This window comes from Carcharodon carcharias, chromosome 1 (genome assembly GCF_017639515.1).
Source record: "Carcharodon carcharias isolate sCarCar2 chromosome 1, sCarCar2.pri, whole genome shotgun sequence".
Classification (NCBI taxonomy): Eukaryota; Metazoa; Chordata; class Chondrichthyes; order Lamniformes; family Lamnidae; genus Carcharodon; species Carcharodon carcharias.
Window position 1 is genome coordinate 130,113,014 of NC_054467.1, and position 17,365 is coordinate 130,130,378.

General features: G+C 44.2%; 1 protein-coding gene across 1 annotated transcript; it reads right to left on the bottom strand.

Moving 5' to 3' along the window:
- Positions 1-8,573: 8,573 nt before the first annotated feature.
- LOC121282029 (ATP synthase subunit g, mitochondrial-like) lies at positions 8,574-9,014 on the bottom strand. Its single transcript, XM_041195376.1, has one exon. It carries the CDS (start codon positions 8,986-8,988, stop codon positions 8,665-8,667), a length of 324 nt encoding a protein of 107 aa, XP_041051310.1. The 5' UTR covers positions 8,989-9,014; the 3' UTR covers positions 8,574-8,664.
- Positions 9,015-17,365: the final 8,351 nt, after the last annotated feature.

Sequence of the window (17,365 nt, forward strand, 5' to 3'; positions counted from 1 at the left end):
CTATATCGGTGAAATTTTTGATGCCTGCTGGCGGTAGGCATGATATGTGATGTCAGCGGACAATATGACGCATTCTATTTCATGATGGTGAGAAGGCAGGTCGTGATTATCCGCGCAGCCCAACGATGGTGGGCCGTATTTCCCACCATTAGTAGTTGGGAACCTTATTGTAATGCATCAGCATATCATGATCAGGCCATCCCACGCGGCACTTGCACTCCTGCTGGATCGTCCGTCCACATCGATGGGAAAGCACGCCAACATGTTTCACAACAGCACAAAAGCGATGTACATGTAACAGCCTGCACTTTGGGTGAACTGGAGGTGACTGCACAGCAATGTTCTGCAGAGCTCAACAGGGTCGCCTGTTGCTTGGCAAGCTTCAGGGCAACTTTTGAGGTTGAGGGGGAGCAGGGGGAAAGTGCCGTCCTGCCTTGGAGGTGACCTTTGAGGGTGAGACAGACCGGGGGGGCAAGCGACTCTGAGGTGACTTTTGAGGGTAAGGGGGAGCAGGAGTCAACTGCAGTCCTGCCTCTGAGGCAACTGGTCACTGGGGGTGGTGGGAGAGGGGCAGGAAGGGACAGCCCTGCTATTGAATATAGCACACAAGCATTCAGGGTGGGCGAGGGAAGTGGCCACATGTTCAGGAAACCTGTAGAAAGTGACCATTCCTCTGCAACTGAGACAGTTCAGGCGCAGCCACATTGATATGTTTGGAGTCGGGCTTCTAGCTTACCTGCCCACTCAAGCAACAACAGAGACATCAAAGTGTCACCAAGTGCTCCACCAGGACATGGAGGGCATCCACTGCCAGTGGCTGTGAAAGTGACCGCAGCGCTTAATTTCTATGCCAGTGGTTCCTTCCAGGACTCCACAGGTGGCCTCTGTTGGATCTCTCAAGCCAGTACCCACAAATGCATCCATGAGGTTCAGGATGCCATCTCTGTGAGGGCACACAACTTTATACATTTCACCCGAGACCAGGACAGCCAGGATGCAAGAGCAATTCGATTTGCCCAGATCTCAGGTTTCCCACAGGTGCAGGGTATGTTTGACTGCACTCATGTGGTGCTCAGGTCTCCGTCGCAACATATGGTGAACTACATCAACCACAAGGTGAATTGCTGAAGGTGCAGCTGGTGTGCGACCACCAGAAATGCATCCTGCAGGTGTGCAAACAGTTTCCAGGGAGTGTGCATGACACCTACATCCAAGGTCCACAGAAGCTGCAGGGATGACTCCTCGGGGACAGACCACAGATGTTGGTGAGATGGGGGCCAGGCCCACCTTAAAGGTGCTGAGAGCACATCAAGAGAATGAGAGAACTCAGTGGTGCCTGCCTATTGCATTCTGGCAGCAATGACCAGCATCACCAAGGCGCAGACATCAGTAATATTTCCAGGAAGTGTGAGGCAGAACCATCACTTTGTTCTGAAGGCTGCATAGAGCACGGGGAAGAGGCCCTGGACTAAGACAGCTGCCTTTATCTGGTGCTGAAAGGTTTTGCATCTGAGTGACAAGAACACTGCTCATCAGAACAAGGAGCCATTGGCAAAGAGAGATTATTGAGAGTTTATTGACAATAGTGAACAGTATGTACAAGTGAATAACACCCATGTCCAGGCTTTGCAACTAATTATCCTCAAATGCCCTAACCCTGCCACTACATCTTGGTGCTCCCCGGACATCCACAGTGGAGGTGGAGGCAGCCTGCTGACTGCCAAGCCCTGTCTGTGATGACTTTGGTGGACATCTTCTTGAGGACTGAGACTTGGAGGGTCCTGGTGAATGGCAGTGGCACCCTCCTTGGCCTGTGGAGCTGGAGCTGCTGAGGTCACAGGAAGAAGAGAGTTGGATGGGCTGGACACTTTCGGAGTAACCTGGATGGACGGACCCAAGTTTGCACCTGCTGATCCTCCTCCCTATTGGTGCCCAGAGCTGACTCCCTGAGGAGCAGGGGTAGCTGGAGTGAGATCGAGCAACCCCGCACCCCACTCGCATACATGGAGGCCAACTATGGCATTAACAATGGAGTTGCACAGCAGTGCAGGAGCAAAGTCCTGGACCAAGGTCTCCATGGCAGCTGTCATCCTACAAGTGTGGACCTCAATGCATTAACATGCTGGCCCTATGACCTGAGGGTGAAGGTGATCGACTGCTCCATCATGCCTTGCAATCTGAGGAGTGCAGCGGACATCCCTTCCTGATGTCCCCTTTGCCTTTGCAGTTCCAGCAACTGTGATATGACTGAGTCCAGAGGCTCATCATCTGATTCAGATTCAGCAATGTTCTGGCCTCCAGCAGTCCTTCAAGTGCCGGACATCTGGGTAGGCCCTGCCGCTGCCTGCTCTGGATCAGACAGTGCGATGTGCTCACCAGATTGTGATCCTGAGGCTACTCTAAAGCTAGGTCCCACTGAGGTGTGTGTCTCAGCGCTGGTGTGGGTGTGGGTGAGCGCTGTGACAGGACTTCAGGCAGGTGCCTCCAGATTCCTCTTGAGAGTTTTCTTTGGGGCTTGATTGGAGGCCCTGGGTCATGGACTCTGTCGGCTGTTTGGCAGACGTGCCTGAAGAAGCAAGGAGAGTTAATTAGTGCACGGCAGCGACCTGTGAAACAGGACACATCACTCACAGCATGGTTGTCTGATGGATGTTGCACTGCTGGATCCTCACTTGGTAAAACAGCGTTGACCTCGCCATCAGCACAGGAATAGTCCCGGTCATCACCGGCCAGCTGGATGGCTCTGTTTTTAAAGTCCACGAGGATCTTGATTGCGGGCATTCTGCCACCAATCTGCGGCCTCCCTCTCTTGTTTGCCAGCTTCTCCTGCATGAATAGAGATGGAGAGAGCGTAAGCAGGATGCCTGCCCGGCCAGATGACAAGTATGCCTGTCCTGTGTGGTTGTTGAATGGTCTCATGGACGGAATGAGGACAATGACGATGAGTGTGAGAGAGCGAATGGTGATGTTCCTTGAACTAACAGTGAGTGAGGGCCCTGTGCATGTGGGATGAGTTTGTGAGTGTGTGCATTGAGAGTGATGGGAAGAGTGACCTTCCCTGGTGGAACAGAAGACATCATTCATCCTTTTGTGGCACTGGGTGGCTGTCCTCTTCTGAAGGCCGTTGGTGCTGACCACTGCTGCCATCGCCTCCCAAGCCAGATTGGTCACATTGCTGCCCATCCTGCGGCCAGAGCTGGGTACAGGACATCCCGGTGGGCCTCCACAGCATCCAAAAGTCGCTCAAGAGATCCGTCATTAAATCTGGGGGCTGCAGTCTTCTTCAATTTCAGTTTCTTCATGTCTTCCATGCAGCAGTGGTGAGCTGGAAGCACTGAGATGTGTGCTTGCAGCTGGATTTTAAACATGGTGCGCAGTGTGATGCAGCGGTGGGGTGATGGCGGGCGGGCGAATGAGAGCCAGCCACGGAAATGCCGTGTTTCCCGGGAGTGCATAAATAATGAGGTAGGTTTGGGATGATATAGCATGAAAACCCGCCATCACAGCCAGCGGGTGAAACATCGTTTTAACCGCTCGTTGCCACACTTAGGGGGGAGTTTTAGCAAATTTGCATTATGTAACTGGCATTCAAACACTTTAATTGAAGGTATAAATTGTGTGGACACTTTTTCGGCATCTCTGTGAATCTCCTGCCTGGTCAAGGTATCTAAAACTGTATTTCAGGTCCCTAGTGTCCTGCTCAATGATATTCCTGGTGGCTGTATTGCTCTCATTGTTTAAGTGTTCACTTGGTGTCTGGGCCTTTGTCAGGGCCATGGCATCAGAGGTTATCCCTTGTCACCTAATAGTCAGCCATGCATATTGTGTTAGGTCTCAAAGATATGTATAACAGATGACTGTCTCTTTATAAAATTATTGTGACAGTTCCTTTAATATCAAGTATTTACCTGCATGATGCACTGCCTGTGGTCTCAGATAATCTGTACCTTCGGGGGTGGAATCCTTTCCTGTTTCCAAGCACCTCTGAGTTTGGCTACATCTGTGCAATCAATGGCTCCGAGTACCATAGAGAATCCTGCAATTGTGTCAAATCCTAGAGCTCTCTGCTTCTCTGGTATTCTCTGGTAATAGGGAATGATATATAGTCCTTTCTCAGATTTTACAGAGCCACAGAGATCTCCCTTATGTAGAAGTGTATGGAGCATTGCAATATGTGACTCATTTCATCTGTGGAAGCCTGGAAGGCTCAAATAGCATGTAAATTTAATGTTGCTGTGCGCCACATGCAATGACTGTGCTCCAAGGTCTAAGTCTTCATTCCATAATGCCACAAGATCTCAGTGATGACCTCCTTGGTAAACACGGCCGCCTCATATCTTAAGTCTTGAGTCAAATCAATGTTGGAGGAGTGTTCTCAGAAGACCTGGGCAGATAAGACCTCTAGCTGAGAATGCTCCTCTTTCTCCTCTCCCTCTCTCCTGCAGCAGCTGGTGCTGCTCTGTCTGGCCTCTTTCTCCTGTTCATCCTCCAGACCAAGGGGTTCCTGTAGCAAGAGCTCTATGGCCACATATTTCCTTTCCCCTGGTGACTTCACTAATGCAGAGTGGCACAGGGCTCACTCTTTTTAGGTGAAGTCCTGAGAGGATTAGCAGGAAAAAAATGATGATATTGGTGAAGTCCTCAAAAGTCCTCTTCAAACACAGCATCATGACGTGACCTCAAACAGCAAGTGAACATTAAAATATCTGTGTTTAATTGACTGTCACTTCTCTTCAAGAAATGCCTACCTTGAAGAAGTACTGCTCTTCTCTCCGACAGGATTTCCATATCTCTCTTTTGCCTTGTTCACCTTCATTGCTTTCCACATCTCTCCTGGTGTTTGACAAGGTGTTTACTAAAACGCGATTTCACAGCCATATCTCCTTTCTCAGTGACTGTCTCCGTCTCCGACTTACCCCACGTGGATTTCAACTGAAATTCCATCCCTCATGTATCGAGCCCATCCAGGATTACAGGTATCTCCGGGACATAAAACGTTTCTCAGACTGCTGTTCCCATTGTATTCTGAGATCCACACTCAGTGCCATGCGCCATCACATGAACACACTCGACCTCTCCCTCCAGCAGCACCGCCGCACCCTTTTTCAAAAATGCGCTTGCCCCCAGTTTCATTTTATTCCTCATCTCATCCGACGCCTCAACAATAAACTTTTTCTCTTTCTCTCAAGTGCTAAGGAACGCAAGCTCCAACAACTCATCGACACCAACACCCATCTAGGACCCTCCACCCCTGCCCATCCCTCCGTCCCCACCCCACCTTCCAATCCCAGCCCTGGCCGTGTATTCATTATACCCGCTGAACTTCCCCTCTCTGACGTTGAATGTTCAATGCTCAGCAAAGGACTTAGTTTCATACCCTTATGCCCTCAACTCAATGAATTTCGGGCTCAGCACTCTACATTGGAGAGACCAAACGTATACTGGGCGACCGCTTTGCAGAACACCTGCGGTCTGTCCACAAGAATGACCCAAACCTCCCTGTTGCTTGCCATTTTAACACTCCACCCTGCTCTCTTGCCCACATGTCTGTCCTTGGCTTGCTGCATTGTTCCAGTGAAGCTCAACGCAAACTGGAGGAACAGCACCTCATCTTCCGACTAAGCACTTTACAGCCTTCCGGACTGAATATTGAATTTAGATCTTGACCTCCCTCCTCCATCCCCACCCTTTCCATTTCTTCCCCCTCCCTTTTGTTTTTTCCAATAATTCATATAGATTTTTCTTTTCCCACCTATTTCCATTATTTTTAAATCTATACCTTTTATGCCCTGTTAGCCTTATTTCACCCCACCCCACCTAGAGCTGTACCTTGTGTGTCCTGCCATCCATTCTTAATTAGCACATTCTCTTCGATAATATCACCACCTTCAACACCTCTTTGTTCTTTTGTCTGTGACATCTTTTGATTATCTGCTCCTATCACTGCTTGCTTGTCCCTACAGCCACCCCACCACACTTCTCTCCTCCCACCCTCCCCCCCACCTTAATCCAGCTTATATTTCACCCCTCTCCTGATTTTATTCAGTTCTGTTGAAGGGTCAACCTTGTTCTTCTCCGCCAATGCTGCCAGACCTGCTGAGTTCTTCCAGGTAATTCTGTTTTAGTTTTGATTAAAATCTGAACGTAGTTTTATAGCACTCAAAATCCTCTGTTCAGGTGGTTGCTGTCAGAAATGGTCATTATATGGAACATTACCCACCAAAATGTGTTGCAGCACCTTTAATGAACACTAGCAAGCAAATTAGTTGTTAATCATGCTCTTACCAATTCTCCATGCTGCCGTTTCTAGTGTGCAATTTGAGTCCTTTACCAAGATGGCGTCTAGCGTTAAATGCAAACTAATCCAGAGTTGCAATTTAAGACCCCTTTCACTTCCCTTTAGCTCTGAGAGTCTTTCGCCAAAATCACCACAAAAGCATTGTTTAGATGCTGAAGCTCATCACACAACAGCTTCCTTTTATGTGGTGATAAACTCACTTAGATTCTATAATTTTTCAAGGTCAGCTTGAGCTGAAGTTGTCCAAATTAAGTGAAGTACTGATTTATTTAAATTATCCTGAACACCAGGGTTACGCGGAAAAGCCAGGAGAATGGCATTGAGTCATAATGTTCATTTGGAGAGCTGGTGCAAACACGATGGGCTGAATGGCCTCTTTCTGCACCGTAACAATTCTGTGATTCTGTGATTTGGGTCTCTTTGGAGTTCAAGGTCAATTTGGCTCAATTGGCAGCATACATTAGATATTGTGTACTCCAATTCAAAATTCTTTAATTTGAATGACAATGAAAAATACAAAATTCTTACTTTCATGTGATTTTCATATACCTTAATTCAAATTATTAAATGATTCAGCGTTTCTCTCAGCAGAAAATTGACTTTGAATTATGAGATGTGGACCATATGGGCTGCATTTTTCTCTGCCGTGCTGCCTATCTTTTCCTTGTTAGCAGTGCTGGGCTGCCACCTGGCAATAAAGTCCAACCAGGCGTCTTGCAATAATTATGAGGCCTCACACAGGAATTTAGGTTAAATCCATGGCAGGATTGGGGTGACAGCAAAATCCTCACTGTGACCCTCCTCTGTTGCGATGAGGGAAATCCAGTCCCACATGACATAATTACATTCCCAAGTTTTAAGTCTGATCCTTCCATCAGTGTTAGTTGAAGTAACAACACAACAGCACATTAACTGTACTGAAATGAATGAGGACTTCAGTCACTTTGCTGCCACTGTACTGCTTATAAGTTGCTTACATCTCACACAAACCTAATACCCTTCTCATAAGCAAACCTAGATATTTGTGTAATGTGTGTGTTATTTAGCTTTCTACCAAAATGTCAGTGAAATACTTTAAAAAAAACAGTTGTTGGTGGTTCTATAAACTTTTCTCAATTTGTCCAGATCTTTCTTCTTCTATCTTGTTTATTTTGCTGCATTTGTCTCATTGTGTTGTCGTTTCATCTATTTTCATTAATTTGTTCATTTACTCCTCTCCATTTTCTTTTCACAATTTCATTACTTCCCCCATCCCCGTTCCCCCCCAGCTTCCCCCCACCCCCTGCCTCCACTACCCACCACCCCCCCAACCCCCATCTTATCTTTCGTGTCTCTCCATTTACGATTATCTCACAAATGCTTTTAGTCTCAGAGGAACAGAACTGTTATCATATAAAAGGCTGGCAGCAGTAATAGCTTGAATTATTGATCCAGAGTTCACATTCCGTGGCAGTAATCACTGAACAGCTTTCCATTATGATCCTTGCTGAATGAACGCAGGTTTTGCTTTTGACATCTGGCACCTTGCTATCTAAAAGCACTCAAGATACGTTTAGAGGTGCACTTATTCCATAAATAGAATATGAAAGTTTTCTTACAACTGAAAACTTCCATTGGTTAACTCTCTCTCTTTCTCACTCTTGTTCTCCCTCTCTTTATAGTTGTGTCATGGATATTTGGGGGATATTTTTTTCACAATCATTCATATGAAGACATCAAATGCATTGACAAAAGTATAGCATATGAAAAAGATCTTAATGTTAATTAACACTAGAAGAGAATTAGTTATTCAGTCTGATATCAGTGTCACTTTGTACAAGGGAACCAATTAAATGGCAGTGAACCAAAATTTCCCTGGGCAAATGTAGCTACTTATTTAAATTAATCCCTACATAAGCAGTTTTGCAGGTTCATACAGTTTTGGCGACTACACTGTTTAAAGTGAAATATAATCCTAGTTCTAAATTGTAAATTTCCATAGCCTACTTACAAAGGCAAAGGTCTTATCAGAAATCATATGCTGCAACGTGGTGCAGAAATCCAGTTTATGAAATTGGACACTGGTACCTTCATTTAATTTTCTTTTGATATGACCTGTGCAAAAAAGTGTTTGACAGTGAATAATATATTGTATTGCTGTATAGTTTTCCATGCGACTAAGAATCAAAGCAGGTAATTTTAACTTCTGGCATCAGTCTTTAATGAGTCACAGCTTGTTACATGTATGTCTGAAAGGAAAATCAGGAGAGGTGTATCATGGGTGCCTGATCCGATATTTTTTTTTTAAGTCCTAATAATGGCTTTATTTAATTTGAAATATTATTCATTCATTTACAATGGAATGCTAGTCCAACACAAGTTAGAGTTCAGACATTATATCCAATCAGGCTTCTTCGGCCAATGACCTCGCCAATGTAAAACCACATCACAACTTCCGTGGCCACAAGTGTGTTCCTCAGGGCTTCCTTTACTGTTATTTGTTTGTAACTCCCAGCTTTAAATGATGCCACAAGACCCTTGAAGCTTTCAACAGCCACTGGGATTTCTCCAGGAGTTGGAGGAGTCAGCTCCACCCGAGCATATTTCCAGAAGGTAGCCAGACGTGGTTTAGAGTAATTAGCAGCAGCCAGGGCGAGCTTGGGGCCGCCAGTCACCACTTTCTGCACCAACCGCCGCGCCGCCTCCGCCATCTTCACAATGTCACCTCCGGGAAAGACCCCGACCCATTTTACATTATCACCGAAATTTAAAAGTACCCCCAAGAGCAAGAATATCTTTAAAAATTTAAACAAGCAAAACATGCATTATGATTTTATGACAATAAATATGACAAATTTAAGTGTTAAGATGCTAGAATGTGTTGGGTTACTAACATAAGCAGACTTATTTGACTTGCTTGAAATTTTCTCCATTATTTTAGCAGGACCATTACATTATTTAAATGATTTTGTTCTTTAAAAAAGCAAAGAATTATTATTTGCATATTTACATCAGTACCTGGGGTCAGTAATGTCAGAAGATGGAATTATGGAAATGGAAAACAAGTAACAGATTATATCTCTGATTGAAGTAATTGGAAGAAGTGCAATGGATTGTTATGTGTTAACAAAGTATCGCTGAAAATGAAAGGAAGAATCTACAAAACAATTGTTATATAGTTATAGGCCTTATTCTATAGTGCAAAAGCTTGGGCAACATCAAGAAGAGAGGAAGGAAAACTAGATATTAATGAGGTTTGGAAACTGAGATGGATGTGTGGAGTAATGAGAAAGGACAAATCAGGAACCAGTACTTCAGGGGGTCAGTCAAGGTTGTGGGAGCATCAAAGGAAGTAGTTGAGAAGAGATTAAAATGGTTTGGTCACCTGTTTTAGAGAGAGAGAGGAAATGTGGCAAGGTGAGTGATGGAGTTGGAATTGGCAGGAAGAGAAGAAGACCTAAGACCAGATGGAAAAATATGGTTGTGAGAGACTTAAACGTGACTGGAAGAGGATTAGGTGACTGATTGGAGGAGGTAGAGAAGGGTGGTCAACCAGCATTTTGGCTATAAAATGGGAGAAGCGAGATGAAGTAAAAGAAGTACAATTCTGGGGCTCAAGCTTCTATTTTTATTACTTTTCCTACTCTGCATACTCACACTGTTCAATTCATGTATTTTTCCCCCTTTCCTCATTTAACCTTCTTATGCCATTTTTCCCCATTTTTATCATTCTGTACATTTTCTTCCCATCATCTGAGGACATTCAAGTAGATTTTCAATTTGCCTATAGGACATGAAATTGGCATTGCGGATCAGTTAGAGAACATTGGAGAAACAGGTTTAATTTTGTTTCCATGGGAATGAAAATTGGGCAGTTTCAATAATGGGTGACTAGACTACAATGACAGATTTATGCTTGTGACAAGTTGAAACTGTCCTTGAAACTATCCCCCATTAACTCCTTGCTGAGGTTCAATTTCAGATATATTGTTTGCCTTTTATTGTTCCAGCTGAATTGCCATTGCTTCTATGTGAACCATGATATTGTGCTGACAAACTATTTGACAACTGAGGGCACCACAAACTAATCATCATGTTATTTGCCCTTAACGTCCATATATGTGCATTTCTAACAGGAGTTCCTGAATAGCAATCAGGAGTGAGAACCTTAGTTGATTTTACCCATCTTTATCCCAGGGGTCAGTTAACTGTACAAGTCCTTCTGCCACCAGATCATCTAACTAGCCCAAGGATCAAACCTACGTTCTCCACAGCCTGTATAACTCAGCCACTTACAGAGAAATAGTGAAAACCTCCCCCTTATTTGTTATTACATCTTTCTCTCCCTTTTGGATACTGTGCGCTATGCATCATTCCCCAACTAAGAGAACTGACAGTGGTTTGCTCTGGTTTCTGCTAATGATACTCTGTGAGGAGCTGTCATGAGACATACAAGATGGTAGAGGTTGATGCCATTGAATTTCCTTTCCTTCCCCTTAGGAAAGGATCTTATCTTCACTTGTTAATTCTCCCCGATATCTCAGTCAAAGCCACATACCAACTTCACAGAGAATAAAAAGCATACATCTGCATCCCACCATTCTGCTACTCATCATGTTAATATGTCAAACTACCACACAACCAAACTTTTTTTAATATAATTTTACTATTTGTTTCCTCAAACAAACTGGTTTATGTTAAAAGGAACAATTTGTTATTTTGAGTGCTGCAGACGTACGTGCCAATGCAAACAAAGCAATTGTTGGCAGGTATCAGTTCATTAATAATAAATGTCTGGTACATGATATCTAAATATTTTGTTAACATATCACACCTGGAACGTTTACTTACTGCACAGGTAGAACAGAAAAAAAGGGTTTTAGGTGCTTCTATTACAATTCAGAGTCAGAAACGCAAATTGTCCGATGTTGAGCGCCCCAAAAAACTAAATGACATTACATTATAGAATACCATTGCAGTTATCTGAAATTCTTGTCTGTGCTATTTTGATAGAAACATTTACCAAAATAAATTGATTAACACCTCTATTTAAATAGCAGTGAAAGGAACTTCAGATAAATGTCTTACATTCTTACGCAATTTCAGAATCTAATTGCATTTCCAAGGCATCAAATACTGAAACTCTAGTAGTGCAGAAAAGTTATGATCCAAATGCAAATTTTAAATTGTTTTTTCTGAAATGTACTGTTACCATTTAAACTAATTCTTAGAACAAAGAACTACATTCCTTCTCAATCAGATTATTTGAATATCTGACCCTAAAGATATTAGAAACTGTTTAGTTTTCTGTCATTACAGCAACTGCAAAATTTCTTTTTCTATTACCTTTTCAATATCACAGATGAATTTGAACTGAGAAAATCTATAGATTTTTTGAATTTTTGTTTTTAGATGTGCAACTAAACTGAACTAGTGAACTCATTTGTTTGATTGCATAACTTGTTCTTTTCTCTATTTGAGTGTGTTGATTTTTCTTATTGTATTTTTGTTAGTATAGATCAGTGATCATATTTTTGCCTCTGAGCTGAAGACTATGTACAGACAACACACTTGGGACTTGGACATACAAAGCTAGACTGAGACTTCTTGAACAATACTGAGGGGAAGCCCCATTGCTTGAGATGTATCCTTGCAGATGAAATGTTAAACTGAGGTTCTGTTCAAAAGACCATAAAAAGTCCCATGTTATTACTTGAAGATGATTAGGGGCCTGACCAACATTTATCCAAAAACCAAAGCCTCTACAATAAATTAACTGGTCATTTATCCAAATTCAATTTTTGGAAATTGGTTGCCATGCTTACCCACAAAGTAACAGTGACCAGATGTCAAAAGTAAGTAATTGTCTTTGAGTTGTTTTGGAACATCCTGAGCACATGAAAGATGCTACATACATTCAAGTCCTCCCTTTCCTGGCTGGAACACTTTTTAATTAATGTATTATCCACCTTATATATTTGTAATCGTGCCACAAAGAACTATGTCTGAGTGGTACCTCAATTGACTTACAATTGCATTTAAAAAAAAGAGAAAGACTTGTGTTTAGATAGTGCTTTTAGGGACAACTGGACGCCCCAAAATGCTTCACAGCCAATGAAGTAGTTTCGATGAGCAGTCACTGTTGTAATGAAGGAAACGCGGCAGCCAATTTACACATTATAAACTCCCACAACCACCAATGTGATAATGACCAAATTATTTGTGTTTTGTGATGTTGAGTGAGGGATAAATGTTGACCAGGACACGGGGGATAACTCCCCTGCTCTTCTTTGAAATAGCCCCAGAAGGGAAAAAACAGTTTGGACCAGTATTCTTATTTCCCAGTTTTTACTTTTTATCCTTCTGGAGCAGCAGCATGGAATCTTTTATGAAGTAGTTTCGATGAGCAGTCACTGTTGTAATGAAGGAAACGCGGCAGCCAATTTACACATTATAAACTCCCACAACCACCAATGTGATAATGACCAAATTATTTGTGTTTTGTGATGTTGAGTGAGGGATAAATGTTGACCAGGACACGGGGGATAACTCCCCTGCTCTTCTTTGAAATAGCCCCAGAAGGGAAAAAACAGTTTGGACCAGTATTCTTATTTCCCAGTTTTTACTTTTTATCCTTCTGGAGCAGCAGCATGGAATCTTTTATGTCCATCTGAGAGACCAGACATGGCCTCAGTTTAACTTCTGACCTGAAAGTCAGCATCTTCAACAGTGCCACACTCCCTCTGTGTTGCACTGGAGTGTCAGCCTAGGCTGTGTGCTCAAGTCCTGATGTGGGACATGCACCTGTAACTTTTTAACTCAGAGGCAAGAGTACTGCTAACTTAGCTATGGCTAACAGTTTCCATAATGAAATCTAAGTTAAGTAATGCAATTGGTTTCGTAGATAGCAGAGTTTGATCAAATACTACTTAATAATCATTTCCAGGAGGAAAAATATCTTGCATAAATTCAAGTAATTCTGAACTGAGTACTAAGGAATAGCTTAGAATTGGTCATATTCATTATTTCAGAAAAAAAATAAGATTGCATTTCAAGGAATGGACTTATCAGTATGATTTTATCCCTTTTCCAGAATAAATTTTTTATGATATACAGAATACAGGATGGGAGGCTGGCCATGAGAGCATTGGATAAGTCGAGTCTGGAGGTGCCAAAAGCATTGCTGAGAGTTCCAGCAGTAGATCTGAAAGGTAATAATGAGTTTAAGTGTTTGGATAGGAAAAGGAGCTGTGAGATGAACCTATTTGCAAGGACTGAGGAGTGAAGGGTTCTTTCTTTGAGGAAGGGCACAACAAAATAGTCTATGAATGGAGGTGAGAATGAATAGGATGGGGAGTGGGGTGAGGGGTGAAGGGAAGGGTTGGGGGAAAGATGGGGGTGCGCAGGTGGATATTGATCAGCTGGCAGCTGCAGGTCATCATGGCAAATGGAAAGCCAAAGTCTAGACAGTTGGCATTGCAAATTGCAGGACTAGTATAGGGGAGTATTATTTTCAAGGGATGGATACAAAGTGAAGTGATGTTTGAAGTGGGTGGAGGATAGGGTGATGTCAATAATGAGGAATACAAGGAAGTGGTCAGAGATATGGCCCTCTCAGTGATCAAGATGTTGAGAGGAGAAGTACCATGAGAGATGGTAGAGTTGAGGAGTGCTATGAATTTATATGGAAGGAAAGAGTAACTATAGGGAGACAGTAAACTCAGGGAAGTGAATAAGCTGAGTTGAAGTGCAAGTTGAAATCCACAAGGATGAGGATTTGCTCAGTACAGAGGCTGAGGAAGGATAGGAGTAAGAATATCTCTGTGTTAAACTTGTAGTGTGATTTGGCTGGGGAGGTGGGAGGGATGAAAGAAGGCGAGATGTTTATCTAGGAGAAGGTAACAAAAGGAGAAGAGGGAGGGATCAAGGTAAAATTTGGTGATAAGCTTAAACCACCATAATGGTCATTTGGTTAGTACTGGTGGTATAAGGTAGAGCCAAGCTTCAATTGGGAGCAAAGTGTCATCTTTAGAGCTGCCATGATGTCAGTGACAGTGGGCCCAAGAAACCCTGGTTCCTGTACCTCCCGCCCAACACCCCTGCCCACCTCCCCAGCCAGTGGAGGAAAAAGTAATGTTCCAGAGTCTGTAATGTTAGCTGCCCACTCAATAGCTTAGAGCTTTTGTAAACATGCTCTATGCTCCTGGATGATATTTCTTGTCTTCCCTTAACTGAATGATCCATATCCCAAGCTCTGTGATTATTGAAATGAATATTCCTTGAACCTTAAGTTCACCAAGTGTGGCTTCTTCTCCTTTCATTTGGCCTCCAATGCTCACCTTCTGAAGGCCCATTTCTGGGACGTGCCTTCCAATCTTTGGGAAACTTCTCCTTTACTGTCATTTACAGGCTCTTCTGGATCTAAGTGATGTTGTTATTGTGGCAGTGCTAAGATTCTGGTCTTTACATGTGCAGGTTCCTTCATAGTGGTAGGATTCTGACTGATCCTCACACCAATGAAATGATTGGGGTAGGATTACTTCAGAGAAGTGGGTGGAAGTCTGCAGAGGAGAAGCCCAGCCATGGTGCTGCATGGTTTCTTTAATCCTCTAAGTCTATGCCTAAACCTATAATTCTCAAAACATTTTTCCAACATTTTTCTTTCTTTTACAATATCCTCTTTATCACAACAGTGCTATCAGTAACAAAATAAACCCTTAATGCGACAGCTTTTCTTATAATATCTTCCATCATAATAGCAAGCTATACAAGCAAATCAATATTCTTATCGTTGTGGCTTATTCCCTGATGGAAGCTCTACAGAGTTTATTTCCCCCACTGTTCTGAATGCCAGTAGTGGAATTCTTGGAGTAGATTTGGAGTAGAATTCCAGGTTTCTCTGAACAACCAGGATTGTGGCAAAGTAATGTTCCAGAAGCTGTAATGTTAGCTGCCCATCCAATATCTTAATGCTTTTGTAAACACTCTCTATGCTCCTGGATGATATTTCTTGTCTTCCTTCAAGTGAATGATCCAAACCCTAATGTAAAAAAAATTCCTTGAACCTTAGGTTCACCAAGTGTGAGGATCCTGGGCCAGATACCGGCTTAAAATGCTCAATAAAACCTGCTTAATGGCTTTGGCTTCCCAGAGCACAGGCAAAGGCATTCTGCTTGTGTGCAGAAAAATATCTACCTAACACATGGACATTATTTGGAGTTGTACTGAAATATTTGAACATCATGGTGATATTGTCTAAATATTTTTATTAAATTAATAAGCACGTTTGTGTGAGATTTGTTTGCAACAGCAAGAACCAAATTTTGACTGGTGTTACGAAAGCCAATTTATCTTTTCATCGAGAGCAGAGGTTGAGAACTCCAAGTTCCGACAATCCTCTGAATTACCGTGTGTGTGTGTGGACGGGGAGCGGGCTGTGCATACACAATTCAGCATCGTAAGTTCTTTGGGCCTAGGACTCGCCCAGTGCACCTGCGCAAAAAAAGGAAAATGGCATGAAAACCCAGGTCATGTGACCAGGAGTGGAGCACCATTGAAAAGAAGAGTCCCAGGCAGGAGATAAGGAGAGGTCCCAAAGAGAGAGGAGACAGGCAGAGGTCTCAAAAGATGAGTCCCAGGTCCCAGGCAGGGGGAGGAGTCAAGGGAGAGATCCCAGTTAAGTTAAGAAGAAAGAGGAGCAGAGAAAGAGGCTCCAAGCAGAAAGAAGGACTGCAATTGATAGATTTCAAGTAGTGAGGACTCAGGAGAAGCCCTGTTGATAAAAGAGGGCTCAGGAGAAGCCTTGAAGATCTAAGGAAGCAGCAGAATGTTGGTGACTCTGCTGTGGGCGGTTGGGGAGAAGATAGCCCTTTGTATGAGTAGTGTTCTGCTTGGCACGACCGAATAGTTGATATTGTGCTTGTAAGTTGGTGCTTGAGTGCATACTTGGGAATCCAGCGGAATGGAGCCTCAGGAGATGAGATTGAAACCATGCGAAGTGAGCCGTTGCTGACGCTGTCTGAGTTGGAGTGACGTTTGGAGAAAATTCCAAGGCTAGATCTTTGAAGGTGAAGACTGAAATCTCTTATGAGAGACACAGAGTTCCAACGAGATTGGCTGGCTCACAGTGACATCTGAATGGGTTTTTGAGAAATCCATGAAATCTGTTTTGGATGTTCGACCACAGGTTGTCTCTTAATTCACATGTACCTCATAATAAGCCTGAATGCTAGTGCATAATATCGACATTGCAAGCTGTTTTATCTTTCTGACGTTGTATGGTATTGTTTATTTTTGTTTGTTCAAAACCCATTGAATCTTGAGGCTTTTTAAAAAAATTATTTCCAGCACTTTTTCCGCCAAGGTATAGTGGTTTTTCTGACCAAGGCGGTGGCCACTCCCTTCCCCCAGGGCCCCTTCTTCTTGCTGCCAGGGGGCTTGTTGTCCCGGCCACTCTTCTTGGCCAGAGGAGGGGGAGCGGGCGGCGGTGACTTCTTGCCCTTGAGCTTGGCCCCCCACCCCCCGCCCAGAACTCTGGACCTGGCCCCGGCCACCCGCTGCTGCTTCAGCTGCTGCATCTGCCTCTGGCTGAGCCTCAGGCAGCCACTGGCCTCGCCTGCTCCCCGGGCTTGGGTCTGCACCAGTGAGCAGCTGCAGACCAAGCTGCTGACAGCCATGCGGAGCTGGGTCTTGTTCTTCTCCACGTCGTAGCCGCTGGAGAGCAGGGCCTCCCACAGGAAGGTGATTGGTACGTCGCCTTGCTACCTGCAGGATCAGCTTGTGGATGCCCGGCCTCTTGTGGCACTGCTGCTGTGGGTGAGGCCCACCCCCAGTTCTGGCAGCAGCAGGGATGGCAGTGCCAGAGGAGGCAGCAGCTGCTGCTTCCTCTTTTTTTTCCACCACTTCTGCTGCAGGCTGCCAGGGGTCACTGTTAGGCACTGGGGTGGGGGGGGGGGGGGGGGGGGGGGGGGGGGGGGGGGGGTGGTGGAGGGGTGGGGGAGGGGGGGAGGGGTGCGGGTCGGTGGTGGGGGTGTTGGGGGGGGTGGTGCGGGCTGTGGTGTGGTGGGGGAGCAAGTAACTCTTTCACCC